Source organism: Microcaecilia unicolor, chromosome 1 (genome assembly GCF_901765095.1).
Source record: "Microcaecilia unicolor chromosome 1, aMicUni1.1, whole genome shotgun sequence".
Taxonomy (NCBI): Eukaryota; Metazoa; Chordata; class Amphibia; order Gymnophiona; family Siphonopidae; genus Microcaecilia; species Microcaecilia unicolor.
In genome coordinates this window covers 728,943,815-728,958,781 of record NC_044031.1, presented here as the reverse complement: position 1 = coordinate 728,958,781, position 14,967 = coordinate 728,943,815, and the positions used below count along the sequence as shown (strand labels likewise).

Below are 14,967 nucleotides of genomic sequence, written 5' to 3'. Positions count from 1 at the left end.
ATATAAATAAAGGTGCTGAAAACTCATAGTACCTAGAAAAAGTTTCTCCCTAACCAACCACACCTTGGGAACACCTACTCCTCAGTAGTTAGATAGAACTGCCTAATGAAAAAAGTGGTTATATTTAGCTGCTCGGAAAGCAATTTAACCAGCTAAGTCTGAAAATCAGGAAGTTAGGAGCTTTTGAACGGTTACCCCTTACGCATACATTTCAAGACATATATGTTAAAAAGAAAGGATAACCACCTATTTACCAAGTTTTGGAAAATCAATGCTGCCTTGTGTGGCAATCACAGACATACCAGTGGTAATGTTATGATGATGCCTATCAGGCTCATTTTCGAAAGAGAAGGACACCCATCTTTTGACACAAATCGGAAGATGGGCGTCCTTCTTCCAGGGTCGTCCAAATCGGTATAATGGAAAGCCGATTTTGGACATCCCCAACTGCTTTCCGTTGCAGGGATGGCCAAAGTTCAAGGGGGTGTATCAGAGGCGTGGTGAAGGTGGGACTTGGGCGCGCCTAACACATGGACGTCCTCGACCCATAATGGAAAAAAAAGGACGTCCCTGATGAGCACTTGGATGACTTTACCTGGTCCTGTTTTTTTACGACCAACGCACAAAAAGTTGTCAAAAATGACCAGATGACCACCGGAGAGAATTGGGGATGACCTCCCTTTACTCCCCCAGTGGTCACTAACCCCCTCCCACCCTCAAAAAACATCTTTCAAAATATTTTTTTCCAGCCTCTATGCCAGCCTCAGATGTCATAGTCAGGTCCATCACAGCAGTATGCAGGTACCTGGAGCAGTTTTAGTGGGTGCAGTGCACTTCAGGCAGGCGGACCCAGGCCCATCCCCCTCCCTACCTGTTATGTTTGTGGAGGAAACAGCGAGCCCTCCAAAACCCACCAGAAACCCACTGTACCCACATCTAGGTGCCCCCCCTTCACCCGTAAGGGCTATGGTAGTGGTGTACAGTTGTGGGTAGTGGGTTTAGGGGGGTTTGGGGGGGGCTCAGCACACAAGGTAAGGGAGCTATGTTCCTGAGATCATTTTATGAAGTCCACTGCAGTGCCCCCTAGGGTGCCCGGTTGGTGTCCTGGCATGTCAGGGGGACCAGTGGCACTACAAATGCTGGCTCCTCCCATGACCAAAGGGCTTGCATTTGGTTGTTTCTGAGATGGGCGTCCTTGGTTTCCATTATCGCCGAAAATCAGAAACGACCAAGTCTAGGGACGACCATCTCTAAGGATGACCAAATTTTCAAGATTTGGGCATCCCCGACCGTATTATTGAAACGAAAGATGGACGTCCATCTTGTTTCGATAATACGGGTTTCCCTGTCCCTCCATCGGGATGTTTTGAGAGGACGTCCTCAACAAAACTTGGGCATCCCTTTCAATTATGCCCCTCCACGTCTAATAGCAAAAAGGCGCCTGTTTTATAAAGGCAATGTAAATGGATGTGCAGGTTTATAAATCAGCATTATGCACAGAAAATCCTTTATAAAATTATGCTTATACAGTGGGGGAAATAAGTATTTGATCCCTTGCTGATTTTGTAAGTTTGCCCACTGACAAAGACATGAGCAGCCCATAATTGAAGGGTAGGTTATTGGTAACAGTGAGAGATAGCACATCACAAATTAAATCCGGAAAATCACATTGTGGAAAGTATATGAATTTATTTGCATTCTGCAGAGGGAAATAAGTATTTGATCCCCCACCAACCAGTAAGAGATCTGGCCCCTACAGACCAGGTAGATGCTCCAAATCAACTCGTTACCTGCATGACAGACAGCTGTCGGCAATGGTCACCTGTATGAAAGACACCTGTCCACAGACTCAGTGAATCAGTCAGACTCTAACCTCTACAAAATGGCCAAGAGCAAGGAGCTGTCTAAGGATGTCAGGGACAAGATCATACACCTGCACAAGGCTGGAATGGGCTACAAAACCATCAGTAAGACGCTGGGCGAGAAGGAGACAACTGTTGGTGCCATAGTAAGAAAATGGAAGAAGTACAAAATGACTGTCAATCGACAAAGATCTGGGGCTCCACGCAAAATCTCACCTCGTGGGGTATCCTTGATCATGAGGAAGGTTAGAAATCAGCCTACAACTACAAGGGGGGAACTTGTCAATGATCTCAAGGCAGCTGGGACCACTGTCACCACGAAAACCATTGGTAACACATTACGACATAACGGATTGCAATCCTGCAGTGCCCGCAAGGTCCCCCTGCTCCGGAAGGCACATGTGACGGCCGTCTGAAGTTTGCCAGTGAACACCTGGATGATGCCGAGAGTGATTGGGAGAAGGTACTGTGGTCAGATGAGACAAAAATTGAGCTCTTTGGCATGAACTCAACTCGCCGTGTTTGGAGGAAGAGAAATGCTGCCTATGACCCAAAGAACACCGTCCCCACTGTCAAGCATGGAGGTGGAAATGTTATGTTTTGGGGGTGTTTCTCTGCTAAGGGCACAGGACTACTTCACCGCATCAATGGGAGAATGGATGGGGCCATGTACCGTACAATTCTGAGTGACAACCTCCTTCCCTCCGCCAGGGCCTTAAAAATGGGTCGTGGCTGGGTCTTCCAGCACGACAATGACCCAAAACATACAGCCAAGGCAACAAAGGAGTGGCTCAGGAAGAAGCACATTAGGGTCATGGAGTGGCCTAGCCAGTCACCAGACCTTAATCCCATTGAAAACTTATGGAGGGAGCTGAAGCTGCGAGTTGCCAAGCGACAGCCCAGAACTCTTAATGATTTAGAGATGATCTGCAAAGAGGAGTGGACCAAAATTCCTCCTGACATGTGTGCAAACCTCATCATCAACTACAGAAGACGTCTGACCGCTGTGCTTGCCAACAAGGGTTTTGCCACCAAGTATTAGGTCTTGTTTGCCAGAGGGATTAAATACTTATTTCCCTCTGCAGAATGCAAATAAATTCATATACTTTCCACAATGTGATTTTCCGGATTTAATTTGTGATGTGCTATCTCTCACTGTTACCAATAACCTACCCTTCAATTATGGGCTGCTCATGTCTTTGTCAGTGGGCAAACTTACAAAATCAGCAAGGGATCAAATACTTATTTCCCCCACTGTAAGTGGCAGATAACTTTATATTGATAATTAGAATGACTGAAATGTGCTTTTTTGTGGATCAGTTATGAACAGTTTGGTTGTAAAAACTGCTTGGTATTAGCTTTGGGCCTCTTTTTAGAAAGCAGCAAATCAGCCCTACCACTGGGCTAGTGCAGGTTCCGGTCTATTCAGTGTGCCATTAATGGTGCTCAGAAAAAAAAAAAAATTACCACTGGGGTGCTGCCTGGTTAGCGCTGGGAGGCGGTAAGTGCTCCCACAGGAAAGGAGGGCCATTTCCTTTTTTAAAAGAAAAAAGCCTTTTACCCGCTCTGGTAAAAGGGGGCCTCGTTGCACAGCAGATCCACATGCCGATGCCACCACAGGCAGCTTGATGAAAGGACCCCTTAGTTAGAAAAGGTGCTCTATATAGTTGGAGGAGTAGCTTAGTGGTTAGAGTGAAAATTATTGGGATGTTTTTCTGCTGTAATTGATTGTGGACAAACAGTGGGGTGGAATGTGTTAAGCTCTGGGACAGAGGCAGAATTACAAGTTTTTTTTCTTCCTCGGCACTGAATTCTTCTGAAAGACTAGCAGTGGTATTTGGAGACCTGCAGAGAATTAGTTTAATTTAATTGAATATAAGCACTTCACTTTACCATGAAATTCAAGGCGGATTCTAAAAAGTGCAGAGCAAAAATACAATACATTCTTTTCGGAAATTCTTTGTATAAGCTTTTACCAGGAAAGGCAGAATGCATAATAAGTTTCACAGGTAACTTGCTTATATCACCTCCAGCTGTTTTGAAAGATAATTACAATCCGATAGCAACCCGTGGATCCATCCTTCAGTTAGGTCTCAAGATGTGTGTTTTCCTTTCCTACCCAATTCTTTTGTCATGTCATTCCCCACCCAAGAAAAGAAGGACCACCACAAGGGTGGAGGTACACTGAGATCCTAGGGAAAACGATGCACAAAACAGAGAATAGGAAGGGTAGGCTCTTCCAATGACAACCGGAGACGACGTATGTAGGAAATCAATTCTTTATTCAATTAAAAACACTGACATACTTGACTCTGACTCGACACAGATGTGTTTCGGCGCAAAAACGCGCCTTCATCAGGAGTCTTGTAAAATACAGTGGATGGTGTCTATTCACTTGGCAACTGTATGAAGATGTAGCGTGCAAATGCCTCTGACGAACCGCTACGCTGGAAAATCAGATGCAGGAGATAGTTTTTATATCTGGGGGTTTTTTTGGCACTACCGTTTTAATGCAAGAACATTTTTCTTTTCAATAAATTTGATTGTGAACGATTGTGGAGCCAGAATGCTTGTAAAATTGGGTTAGATTTTGGCTAACACAAATTATTCTCAAATTATCCTTTCCATTAATTCTCTTTGTACAGCAGACAATATCCTGAAAATGTTACCAACTCATACAATAACATATTGTGTCAACAGCAATCATATTTGTAGCTATTCTGAGATGCATTTCAGTTATAAAGTACATTGGGTTTATATTAGAGTCTTTTGCTGACAATGTATAAGCTACTTCTCTAACTGAACACTCAGTAGCTCTAAGGTCTGTTTGGAACCATTACCTATGAGATATTTCTTAGGCTGTTTATACCCATGGTTTCTTCATATATTATTTATTTATTTATTACATTTGTACCCCGCGCTTTCCTACTCATCGCAGGCTCAATGCGGCTTACATAGCAACAAGTGAATACAATCAATAGTAACAGAATCAACAAAGGGGTATGTGATAGGGCAAATGAACAAGAAGTAAATGGGATAGAAGAGGTATGAGAAAAAGGATAAGGATAGGTAAGGCAGAGGAGCAATTAAGGAGAGGATGGGAAGAGCATGGAGGGTAAGAAGGTTGGTAGGAGATGTTTCTGAGTCATTGTAGATTAGAGCTAAAACTGGGCTAAAGGCCTACCTGTTTGATGCTGCTTTTAATTCCTAACTTGTCACCTGCTCGTAACCTTATCTTGTCTTCCTCTCTTCAATAGTCCCTTTCCCTATGTGTCCTATCTGTCTGCCCTACCGTTATTCCTTATTGTCCTGTCTGTCTGTCCTGATTTAGATTGTAAGCTGTTTTGAGCAGGGACTGTCTTTTTTTCATGTTCAACTGTGAAGCGCTGCGTACGACTGGTAGAGCTATAGAAATGATTTGTAGTAGTAGATTGTCATCCAAATTATGAGAACTTCGATGGACATTGTAGAGGGAAGTTATGAGTCAACAGGGGCTATTGTTAAGACATGTTATTTTATTGTTAACCCCAGTTATTAATAGCTAGGTCTCATTGCATAAAATAACATGATGGTCTTGAGCAAGACCTTTGTGATGTACAACACGAACAAACAAATCAGATTTGTATGTTTATGTTGTACATCATTGTCAGGATTGCAGGAGGTCAAAGGCCTTTCTCAAGACCATCAGACTGATTTATTTTGAATATACCAATTCTGAAGATTTAGAAATCCTTTTATTAAGAAACTCCTGATGCAGGCCTTTTGGACCGAAACACAGCATTGTGTTGAGACTTTGACCAATAAAGCTTCCTAAGTACAAGATTGTCCTTTTCATCTCTGGAGTCTGTGATCATTCTCCTAGTTCTCTTTTCTTTTGGTATACATACATGTGTGTGTATGTGTGTAAGCTGGTGCATGTAGCCACAACATACATATGCATTTCTGCATATATCTATTTCTAAAATATTTCCAGAATTGTATGTGTCCAATTTTTAAAATGAGCCTTCATACTTTTAGTAGGAAAGATATCTCAGTGTCAGGTAAAAGGATATCTATTCCAGGGTAATTCTTTCATGGAAGGTCAAGAATTTAAATCAGTTTTGCCTACTTAGACAGTATCTCTATCTTCATCTCTCTTCCTCTCTTAATTATCTACAATGTTCACTTAGACTGATGGAGAGGACAATGGAATAGTGGCCCTGCTCTATGGCAATTCAACAAGAAAGCAATCATGGGTCACAAGAATCCGAGCGAACAGTACAATATAAGGGGTGAAGTGCTTCTGTGTACAAAGGGAAAGTGGGATTTGGGGTTGATTGTGTCTGATGACTTAAAGTTTCCAAAAAGGCAGAAAAAGCGATGGTCATAGCCAGAAGGATGCTTGGGTGCATAAGGAGAGGGATGACCAGCAGGAACAAAGAGGTGATAGTGCCCTTGTATAAGTCTCTGTTGAGGCCCCATTTAGAGTATTGTGTGCAATTCTGGAGACCGCACCTAAGGAAGGAAATAAACAGGATGGAGTCGGTCCAGAGGGCGGCTATGAAATTGGTAAACAGTCTTGGGCATAAAACATATAGGGACAGGCTCAGGAACCTCAACATCTATACGCTGGAAGAGAGGAGGGAAAGAGGAGATATGATACAGATGTTTAAATATCTCAGGGGCATTAGTGTACAAGAAGTGCTTTTCCAAATGAAGGAAAACTCTGGAATGAGAGGGCATATGATGAAGTTAAGAGCAAATAGGCTTAGGAGGGATCTAAGAAAGTATTCATTCATAGAAAGGGTGGTGGAAGCGTCGAATGGCCTCCCGGTAGAGGTCGTGGAGACGAGGACTGTGTCACAATTTAAGAATGTGTGGGATAAGTACTTGGGGTCCCTTAGGAAAAGGAAGAAATAGTGGTTACGGAGGATGGGCAGACTGGATGGGCCATTTTGCCTTTATCTGCCGTCATGTTTCTATCCAAATCGTTAAGGCCTTTAACCTATATTCCATTAATGTTTGATTAAATGAGGTATAAACTGTACATAATATGATTATGAGAGTCTATTTCCAATTCACAAAGCATGTCTGTGTGTGTCATTCTCTTGTTAGTCTATCTAGATGTGGAGAAATGTAGAGGTCAATATTCTAAAGCACTTATGGAGCCAGCATAAGTACTTTCATCTGAATTTGCTGGCAAAGACAATGGATAAATTTTGGCTGCATAAATTGCTACGTAGCCAAAATGTATCTGTATAAAGTGGGATAGAATTAGAGGCAGATCCAGAAGACATATGGGTGAAAGGTACTTCTATAACTGGGCATGTGCAGTTATGGGTGCCTCACACACATAAGTGCACAGACAAGCAGCACTTTTGCGTGTAAGTGCACTATGCGCCACTCTACATGATAACAGGTAAGTGCTATAATGGGCAATTCTATAAATTGGTGCTTCAGTCTAGGCAACCCAATGCCAGGTACTTAATGCCAATTTTATAATGGCATCTTAGTGCCAAGATTCTATTATAGAATACTAGCGTAAGGTTGGCATAGGTGCGCCCATCTGTTGGCATACTTTCATATATCATATCAATGGCAGGCATAGGTCGGGGTGCTAAGTGACATAGGTAATTGATAGTATGCTATTAGCAATGCGTATAACCTGAAGACATGCCCATGGCCTGCCTATACTCCGCCTAGGTGTATGCTCCCTTGCAGTTAGGAGCCCATAGGTACCTAAATATGAAGTTAATGGCAGCTTTGATACATATAGATGGTCCGTACCTCTAGGTGTAAATAGCATCTAAAATCTAGATGTATCTGATTAATGTGCCTAGCGTTACTCTATATAATGTGCCTGTGGTTCGGCGCGGTATATAGAATAGCACATAGGACTGAGGCGCAGCCATTTATGTTACTGAAAACCTGGTGTAATTCCCACAGCTAAATGTTGGCATGTTTTTCTGAATTCTATAACAACACACATAAATTTGAGTAACACCCCCGACATGCCCACACTTCTGCTATGACCACACCCCCTTTTCAGCTACACACGGAATTTAGGCCTAAAAAGAAGCACATGTAAATTTCAATTATTGCCAATTAGTGATGATAATTGGCTATTAATGGCAAATTATCATCACTGATTGGTTCGTTACTCAATTGAGTAGCATGCGTAAATTGGCCACCCACACAATTTAACACACCCTACTCATGTACCTTATATAGAATCTGGCCCTCTGTATGTAAATGCAAGTGGGCATACACATGAGTAGAGCATGAGGGCATAGGCGTGTCTCCAACTTATGCACATGACTTACATAAGTACATAAGTAATGCCACACTGGGAAAAGACCAGGGGTCCATCGAGCCCAGTATCCTGTGGTGCTCATAGGCACTCCTATTTACGCCAGCCATAGACCTAGCATTAATGCCCAATGGTGGTTTAAGCTAGTATTCCATAACAGAATCAAGGTACCCAGATGTCGTTGTAGAAAAGTATCTGCCCATGCTGCACCGGGGCAGATAAATGGAGGTGTCTTGTTATAGAATTGCCCCCATAATGGTGATATTTATGGGCTATGCATACAACTTATACACAGCAGACTGAATGCAGAGTGCAGGCAGAACATTATATAAAAATTATATGTATAAAGTTTAGTTTAGCTTATTATTCAACTTGATTTCTCACTTTTGATTCCACAAGATCTCAAAATGAATCACATAAACCAGTACAAAATACGATCAATTGATATCTTGGTGGATCCCTGAGTTTTCTATCATCTCTTTCTTTGGTCATCACCACTCCTTTGGTATCTGCAGAGACTTCTCCTCTTGTTCCTTCTGGGTTACTGACTGGCTTCAGATTTTCAGGAACAGCCTGATTCAGACCTGGTTTTATCCCACTGCATGCAGAGACATGCAGTCTTACTTTTCTTAGGCAATGCAATCAGGGAATAAGAATTACAAGTCCCTACATGCACTGAAGTAAAGCTAGGACTGGATTCTCCAGTCTTGAAAATCTGGAGCCAGTTAGCAATCCTAGCTTTCTGCAATCAGAAACATACTTACATGGAGTTTTTACTGAGACATTGGTCATCTTGCTCCAGTAGCACAAGAATCCTGTTCCTTTCTAATTCTGTAAAATACATTTGATAAGCAGTAGCAATTTTAGAATGAGCAATTTTCAATGAACAGATAGTTCTGTACTGAAATTGTTGTTATTTTTTTCAGGATGGTAGTGCAGCTGCTTTTAAGGACAGAACAAGTAAGCTGGAAGCACGGAGTCCAAACGCTTTCCATCCCAAAGCCACCTGCCTAAGGACTCGAAGCAATTCAACAAGTAAGTCTGCCTTCTTGTCTCAGTATCCTCAGTGTTTCCAAACCTTTTCATGATACACAAGGAAGTGGGAACAGAGGAAGGCTAGACAAACCTCAGGAACAATACAATTAAAATTTATTACTGAAAGTATGTGTAAAAGTAACATAAAATCAATGCTCAAAAAACCAATATGTATAAAAAATAATACAAAATAAAATAATGTCAAGGCTCAAAACTCGACATGGCACTTGTTTCGGCATTCTGAACTGTTGAGTCAGAAGCGGAATAAATGAAATGAAAGTTCAGATTCAGAAATATTTTAGAAAAGTAATGTAGTATATTTTGTATCCATTCTTATTCCAGGTGTAAATCCTTACTGGATTAGTGAAATTGGATCTCAATTTGCAAAGAAGCCAACCCTATGCAGAGATAGGCAAACACATTGTCTTCACAGTGCGCGGAAATCGTTGTCTCAACAACTGGCTGGCTCTGGAGGGGACGTACAGGTACTGTACAGTGTGAAAGGCAGGACGCCCATCATGTAATCTGTCATTCCATAAACATAGGAGGCCTGATAGTCAGCTGGCGGTGATGAGCTTAAAACTACACGCATCCATTTACACCAATGAAAATGGGGCATAAATCCCAGTGCGTAGATTTACGTGCACTGGGCCATATTCTATAACAATGCAAGTAAATTTTGGAACACCCACAAAATGCCCATTTCCCTGCCCATAACCATGCCCCTTTTGAACTGCATGCTTTAGAATTTAGGCGCAGTTCATTACAGAATCCGCTTAGTGACCTATGTACGTAAATTCTAATTATTGCCAATTAGTGCTCATTATTGCTTGTTAAGTGCTGTTAAATACGCTGATTGGCTTGTTAAGCCAAATTAAGTTACACGCGTTGTTATAGAATATGCTTGGATTTTGGTGCGGATCTCTAGGCACGCTATATAGAACCCGGCAGTTAAGGGCTGAATATCAGCACTTAAGCAGTCAAGTGCTGACTCTAACCCTGGAATGCCCCAACATAGTCAGCTTTGAGTTAGGCGCTAACCACAAATTTCAGCGACACTTAGCTGGTTAAGTGTCACTGAAAATTAGCGACTAGCCCCTAGTCAGCAGCCAGCTAAATTTCTTTGAATATTGGCCAGATGGTTCTTGTACAGATTACTAAGAAGCCTTTGACTAAGCTGTGCTGGTAAATGGGCTTAAAGTCCTTATGCAGGTTTTTCCCACACACTAAGAACTAGATTCTATAAATGGTGCTGAAATAATTAGCATTTAACCATGCTTACAGTTAGGCGTGGTTTATAGAATAGATCTTACCGCCGGGAACCATGACTACATTAGATGCAGCCACTTACACCAATGAAAACCTGGTTTAAATCCCCATGTGTAAATTAAGCACGGATCTTGCTAATTCTATAATAATATGCATACATTTTAGGAACATCCCTGGCCTGCTCATGCTCCTCCCATGGCCATGCCCACTTTTCAGATTCACGCACTAGAAATTATGCTCCCCTCTTTATAGAATACACCTAAAAAGATGAGTGCGTAAATTCTAATTATTGCCAATTAGTATGAATAATTGCTTGTTATTGTCCAATTATCAGTGCTGATTGACTTGTTAATCAATTAAGCTGAACACAAAAATTGAATGAGCGTCCAAATTTGCATGTGCGACTCAAAACGCCATGTATAGAATCCTGGGTAAGCCCATTTCTAGTGTGGCTGTCAAAAAGGGCTTTTTTCTGTATGTTGCCTTTCTGACCATGTGCTAATGTTAGTATTAGTGCAGCCATTTAAAAAAATTAAGACAGAAACACTTACCATCTACTATTTAGGAGGCACTACGGGTTCCTGTGGACCAGTTAGTGCGGTGGTAATGTCAGCATGCTAGCTGATTAACGTGTCCACAGCCATCCTCCACCCTTGACATGGCCCCTCCAAATAAATAAATACTACATGCTTAGCATACACAGATGGCAAGTCTAACGCAGAATGCTTTATTTAGCACATCCTGCATTAAGGTCATGTTGCCTGTGTTAGGTGCACATTAGTATCTATCACAGCTTATGTGTTATTCCACACTTAGTAGAAAAGCACCAAAGGTAGGGTCTGGGAAAGCAGATACATTAGCAACACAGTCTGGGACTTTCCTATTTTTACTTCACATTTGTGGATCTAATCATAGCAGTTGGGGAGTACAAGCCAATAAACTGCGGTTAGCTTGGCAGAGTTTAAAAAGGGGATGGACGGTTTCCTAAAGGACAAGTCCATAGATTGCTACTAAATGGACTTGGGAAAAATCCACAATTTTGGAAATAACTTGTATAAAATGTTTGTACGTTTGTGTAGCTTGCCAGGTGCCCTTGACCTGGATTGGCCGCTGTCAGGGACAGGATGCTGGGCTTGATGGACCTTTGGTCTTTTCCCAGTATGGCATTACTTATGTATGTATGTACTTAAGTAGATATGGGACAGTTCCCAGACCTGAGGCAGAGATGGACTAGAGGGGTAGAGTCAATCCCCATACAAAACAAATGCCGGTAGGGATGAATTTCCTGCAGACAGTGGCAGCCCTTACTCCCCTTTACCGAATTAAGGGCCCCTTTTACTAAGATGTGTAAGCATCTATGCGTGCCCCACGCGTGCCAAAATGGACTTACCGCCTGACTACCGCGTGGCTCTTGTGGTAATTTCATTTTTGGCGTGCGTCCGCTATGCGCGTCTGGAAAATATTTTTTATTTTCTGGCACATGTAGCGGATGCACGCCAAGTGGCATCTGACGCACGGAGGTCATTACCGCCCAAATTCTTTACCACTAGGTCTATGGCTGGCGGTAAGGTCTGAAACCCAAAATGGACGTGCGACAATTTTGATTTTGCCACTCATCCATTTTGGGGGAAAAAAAAGAGGCCTTTTTTTTTACAGGCACACTGAAAAATAATTATGCGCGTGCCCAAAACCTGCGCCTACACTACCGCAGGCCACTTTTTACCGCAGGCCACTTTTTACCGCGGCTTAGTAAAAGGACCCCTAAGTTTCTCAAGGCTGAGAAGTGCGTTTTGAACTGCTTGAGGGCCTGAGACTAACGTATGCAGTCTTTGATGGAAGGGGTGGAAGATCTGAAACCCCGCAGTTTTCCCACATCATTGAGGGGGCAGGGCTGAGCCCCATATATAGCTTACACCAGCAAAAGTGTTGTGCCAAAGAGGCAAAGGGGCATGTTTTTATGTGCCCTTTCCTGCTTATAATTGAACGAGAAAAACGCCCAAGCTCCGACCTAAATCGGGAGATGGACGTTTATCTCACAAAAACGAATAACGCGGTATAATCGAAAGCCGAACTTCGACGTTTTCAACTGCACTCCATCGCGGAAGCGTACAAAGTTGACGGGGGCATGTCAGAGGCGTGGTGAAGGCGGGACTGGGGCATGGTTATCACCCGAACAGAGATGGGCGCCTTTCGCCGATAATGGAAAAAAAGTATGCGTTTGTAGCTAGAATTTAGGGCACTTTTCCTGGACCCTGTTTTTTCACGAATAAGTCCCCAAAAAGTGCCCTAAATGACCAGATTACCCCCAGAGGGAATCGGGGATGACCTCCCCTGACTCCCCCAGTGGTCACTAACCCCCTCCCACCACAAAAAAATGATGTTTCACAACTTTTTATTTTCACCATCAAATGTCATACCCACCTCCCTGGCAGCAGTATGCAGGTCCCTGGAGCAGTTGTTAGGGGGTGCAGTGGACTTCAGGCAGGTGGACCCAGGCCCATCCCCCCCTACCTGTTACAATTGTGCTGCTTAATGCTTATTAGTCGTCCAACCCCCCCAAACCCACTGTACCCACATGTAGGTGCCCCCTTCACCCCTTATGGCTATAGTAATGGTGTAGACTTGTGGGCAGTGGGTTTTGAGGGGGATTTGGGGGGCTCAACACACAAGGGAAGGGTGCTATGCACCTGGGAGCTCTTTCACCTTTTTTTTTGTTTTTGTAAAAATGCCCCCTAGGGTGCCCGGTTGGTGTCCTGGCATGTGAGGGGGACCAGTGCACTACGAATCCTGGCCCCTCCCATGAACAAATGCCTTGGATTTATTCGTTTTTGAGCTGGGCGCTTTCATTTTCCATTATTGCTGAAAAACAAAAATGCCCAGCTCACAAATTGTCGAATAAAACATGGACGTCTATTTTTTGCGAAAATATGGTTCAGTCCACCCCTTCACGGACCCGTTCTCGGAGATAAACGCCCATGGAGATAGACGTTTTCATTCGATTATGCCCCTCTTTGTGTGCCAGTTTGGTGACCTTTTGGGGGTTCCTCTGGGGTTAACTCTGAGGAATGTATGAGTGTGATCGATTGTAGTTAAATGTGAGTGATGTCAATTAGATTTTTTGGGGAAGGGCTGGAGTGAAGGAGTTAAGCTCTATTTCTATATGTCGGGGAAGGAGGAGATGTAGGGCAGTTGGGTCCTTAGATGCAGTGAAGGAAATTGAAACGTAAGAGGGCATGCTTAAACATGGGCACGCCTATGCCAACTTAGTATTCTATAATGCAGTGGTTCCCAAACTTGGTCCTTGAGGCACCCCAGCCAGTCAGGTTTTGGGATAGCCACAATAAATATTCATGAGAGATATTGCACTGCATGCAAATCTCTCTTATGATGCTGGTATGCGATTCGATTTTAACTCGCTTTGAGCATTATTTTATTTATTTATTTATTTGTGACATTTATATCCCACATTATTCCAAACAAGTTTGAGTTCAATGTGGTTTACAATAAACAGTATAGGATACATAACAAAGAATAATGCATAAGAAAGTAATTTGTTGTAAGAATCCAATTTTACAATACAGTATCATAAACATACTGGGATAACTATGGATGTTTAACATTTAGAAAATCTATTATGAATGAGAAATTGTACGTGAAGCAAAGAGAAAGTTCATGGTAAATAGAGTAATAACCAATTCAGGTAATAATTAGTTGTTTGAGATATGGTTGTTCTATGTGAGGGTTTGTTTGAATAGGAACAATTTGCGGAATCTAGTATATTCCTGTATATTTCTTATTTTGGGTGGTAAGGTGTTCCACCATTTGGTTCCTAGGTAAGTGAAGTCTGCAGAGTGGACAGTTTTGTATATCACTTTTTTTTTGCAATTTGGGAGGTGTAGTCTGAGATAATTTCTTGCCTCATATTTAATATTTCTGGGGGTCTTTTTCTTAGGTGTGCTGGTGTTTTTAGCGTGCGTTAAAAATAGACGAGTGCTAAAAGCTAAAGGCGCCCATAGGAATACATGAGCATCTTTAGCATTTAGCGTGCGCTAAAAACACCAGCACACCTAAGAAAAAGACCCCTTCTTTGAGGTAAGTTTATTAATGGTACCATATAGTCTGGAGCTTTGCCATTTAGGATTTGAAAGATAAAGGTACATCATTTGAAGGTGATTCTCACTTTGATGGTGAAGAATATAATCAAATGTAGTAAATGAATAAATTGCACCCAAACTGCAAAAGAAGAATTATTCAGTGAAAGTTAAGATAAAAACATACTCTATGAACTTCTGTGTCAACCAAGAACATATGTGTTTTCTACTGTCCTCCATGATTTATAAATGAATGGCTCTGTGAGGTACAATTACAAGGTAGAGTGTATGGCCTCAGTTATTTTCCAGTGGAGGTGATGACCATGATAGAATTCAAGAAGGCGTGAGATGATGAGGCTTGAGAAGATGTTAGGTTGCAGCTTAAAATCGGGCATTGCACATCTAATGAGCAGGCTAGATG

At 42.3% G+C, this 14,967-nt stretch overlaps 1 protein-coding gene across 1 annotated transcript in view; it reads left to right on the top strand.

The window, feature by feature from the left end:
- Window positions 1–14,967, top strand: part of IL16 (interleukin 16) — a 140,766-nt gene that overhangs the window by 38,383 nt on the left and 87,416 nt on the right. The window contains 2 exon segments of the mRNA XM_030192022.1: window positions 9,078–9,186; window positions 9,529–9,671. Of these exon segments, the coding sequence (XP_030047882.1) occupies window positions 9,078–9,186; window positions 9,529–9,671 (252 nt within the window).